The sequence below is a fragment of the Bidens hawaiensis genome, unplaced genomic scaffold, assembly GCF_021521415.1.
Source record: "Bidens hawaiensis isolate Kalapana, Puna unplaced genomic scaffold, B.hawaiensis_p1.1 tig00021674_1, whole genome shotgun sequence".
Lineage (NCBI taxonomy): Eukaryota > Viridiplantae > Streptophyta > Magnoliopsida > Asterales > Asteraceae > Bidens > Bidens hawaiensis.
The window spans coordinates 267241-270976 of NW_027493365.1; the positions used below are offsets into that span (position 1 = coordinate 267241).

General features: G+C 33.2%; 1 protein-coding gene across 1 annotated transcript; it reads right to left on the reverse strand.

Moving 5' to 3' along the window:
- Positions 1–266: 266 nt before the first annotated feature.
- On the reverse strand, positions 267–722 carry LOC143563952 (stigma-specific STIG1-like protein 1). Its single transcript, XM_077051367.1, has one exon. It carries the CDS (start codon positions 720–722, stop codon positions 267–269), a length of 456 nt encoding a protein of 151 aa, XP_076907482.1.
- Positions 723–3736: the final 3014 nt, after the last annotated feature.

Here is a 3736-nt window from a genome sequence, read left to right on the forward strand (position 1 = left end):
TACCACACGTTTCTTGAGATAATCAGATAAATATATTCGTAATACATGTTTGGTTCTAAACTAAAATGTTGATAAGAAAGATTCAGTATATTTCAAAACTGGGCATTAGTTAATATTATAAATCAACATAAATTTAGGGCTGAACAGGGTCATTATTGATGGCATAACGTGCCTATGAAGAATTAATTAATGCATGTATATGTAATCGATCTAGCACCGAAGAACCTCTCAACACACATGACACACGAGATCAACAATCAAGATTATTACGCGTAGTTACAGAGGCCGTAAATGCAATAACCACCAGGCATACACTTGTTACCACACGAACCACAATGCCTCTTGTCATAAGCCAAATTCACACACTTCCCTCTGCAACACGAGTTCGTAAACTTGCACTTGTTCTTGCATGCACCACAGTTGTGTTTATCCTCACTCAAATCCATACACTTGTTGTTACAACAAGTCGAGTTTTTGCCTTCTAAGACGTAGCAAATCTCGTCGTCTTTCTTGCAGTGGTCTGCGGCTCGAGGGTTTTTGTTTTCGGCTAGAAACCGACTCACCCTTTTCGGGAATGGATTCACAAATGGCGGTCCAGGTGGTCCGATGAGCGTCGTTGACGTTGTTTCTTGATTGCCACCAATGAAGGTGATAGTGAGAGTGGTGGCTATAATTATGGCCATGGTGGTGGTGATCATGAAGATTACTTTCATAATCTTCATGGTTATGAACTTATGATAAATGGAAATTAGTTATAAATTATAAAGATCGATGTATCAAACTGTTTGAAGGTTTTTTGTTGTTAAGAGATTGAAGGCAAGTGGTGAGGTGTGGAAGGTAGGGTTTTGGAGGATATATATATAGGGTGGCCGGAAATGACGGTGGTTTGACCGGCTGGGATCCAGGTGGACGGCATGTGGTGGGGTTTACCATGTGAGTTGAATTTGAACAGCGTGTAATGTTATTTTACCATTTCTGAAGAGTAAACCCTACATTAAATAATATTTTTTTTTACTATTTGTATGCTGCATGTATAAGTTGATTGTTTCTCAAGAACGACTATTTGTAAATTTGTGAGGGGTAAATGATCGATAAAAATGGCTATTTTTGATCAAGTATATTCCTTGACTAATCCTATTTCTAAAAATACCTAAAATTGTTATCTAAGAATAGTCGGGCCGTCAGACTAAAATCTGACATCCGATGGGTTATGCAACCATCCCCAACTCGCATAAAATTAAAGTCGGGCCCAACCGTTAAAAGAATGACATATTTTGCTCAAAACCAACAGTCGGACTTTTATTGTTTATCTAAACAGTCGGATTTTGAATGTTTATCTAAACAGTCGGATTTTTATAAAAACGGTCGAGTGGCCAATCTAAACAGTCGGATTTCTATAAAAACGGTCGAGTGGCCAATCTAAACGGTCATAATTTTATCAAAGTAGTCGGATACCGACCAATCATGTTAACAGGTTGAAGGATCTCATTGGGTTACAGATCGGAAAGATGGCAGACGAAAATGGACAAATAGCAAATGAAAGCGGACAATAGACGGTTTTTAAGGTAAACATTTTAGGGATTGTCAAAAACAAATGACTAGTCTTGGAATTTATTTGGTCAAAATGACAGTTTTGGGAAATTTCTTTTAAAATAGTTTTTCAAATAATATAATAGTTAGGGGACGACTACCCCCTAAACTCTAACTAAGGAATCATGCAATAGAAGTTGATTATCGTTCAAGCAGCCGTGTGTTAAGGACTTCAAGTCAGCAATCAAAACTTGAAGATTAATTTGTTTATTTTTATTTTATACTTTATTAATGCATTAAATATTAATAAAAAGTAGAGTCGTAGACATTTATATTACTACTAGGTTAGAACCCGTGTATTACACGGGGTGGTAATAAACCATAAACAACTAAAAAATAAATATAATAATATAAATACTTGAAACAATCTTACTTTTGTTTTAGTGAAGTTATTTAAAAGTTGTTCATGGATATTAATAGTCAACTGAGACGACTCTAGAACTATTTGATCATATTCTTTTCTCGTTAAATCTTTCAACTTAAAACGTTTGACACTATGACAAACCCAAAATAGAAAATCATATAATCTAAAAATGAATAAATACCCAAAACAGAAAAAACATATAATCTAAAAATGAATAAATATTGAATAACTGGTCTAAAATGAAGTATTTAAAACATAAAATTGATATAATATGAAGCTTATGATAATAAGGACGACTTGTCAAAATTGGTATGATCTAACCATATATGATATAAGTAATATACTATAGGAAACAAATGAACCAAGTGTCACAACATATGAAACAATGATGTGTATTAATTACCCTGGTTAAATCATTAAAAAAATCAATTGATCATAAGGCTATGGGTATACTCTAACTCATCTTAACTCCATAACATCACTCATTTATATCTCTTTCATTCCATGTCACCCAAAGAAAATAGTTTAATCCTTTTAACTTATCTCACCCCTACTAATTATTAATTTAGCATAGTGTTCTTTGCCTTTTAACTCGTTAAAAGCATAATCAAAGGCTCTTTTTTAACAAAATTAGTACAAATGAGGAGTTGTTTAATTCATGTTTTTTAATTTCATGTCATTTTAACGTATGTTGGGGTTAGAGTATACCCCATGGCCTAACAAACCATTTTTAGAAGTTTGTTATATTAATGACTTAGAAAGCTACTATTGAAAATTAAAGGCAAAATAAATACTACTAAAATGCAAACATTGCGACGACTTGAAAAATATGATGATATGTTATATAAAGATAATTACAAAGATTAGTTATACTAACATATTCCTATCCTTATTCAATATTGATACATAAACAAAAATAACAGCAATCAACTTGAACAAATCCATTCCATCGAGTCATCTAATCCCCCCACTTCTTCCAAATCTTTTAGTTCAAGCCACGCACATAGTCAAAATAAATCAGTGTTGACATATAAAAGTTAAAATAGCCTTGAGATTCACCATTCTAGGCATTTGGAAAAAGACCAAACAAACTTCACTACATGTAGGCTGTAGCCAATCGCAGAACCTATAACCAAAACCAAACCAAATTTAGTGTAAAACAATGAACTACCATATAAGCTGAAACCAAACATATATGACTAATTCAAAACTGAAATGTTATATATTGATTATAGATCATACCTTTTTGTCATAACCATACAAAAGTAAATGTTTTTTTTCTTTTTACAATGAACTGGCAAATTAAGAGTTGAATCGCGAACGAACACGGGCCCGAGCTGCACAAGTAAAACCGATGAATTCACATTTCCTGAAATCAAACTACCATTTAATGCTTTAAACATCAGAATATCCCCCTTGGCTCTTGTAGTTAAAAAAACTTTCTATGCATTTATCAATGAAACTTTGATAAATTGCACCAATAACAACGAAAGATAGCCAACATTGCAACAACTCCTCTAGCTCCATATAATATAACTATTGTCTTAATTTCAACTACATCCCACTATGTTCAACAAATCTCATCTGTAAGCACAAACAAAATTACCAAAAGGCAAGTGTAACACTCATACAAAATCTCATTAGTAAATAACTGTATGAATAATATAGTAAATGAATGAATATGTTAACAATACCATCTCGTCTTGAACAATCATTTCGATGGACCACTTGCCCGGGCTTTGAGTTGTCCTTCAGCCGCCAAACTCTCAAAATACGGACCTT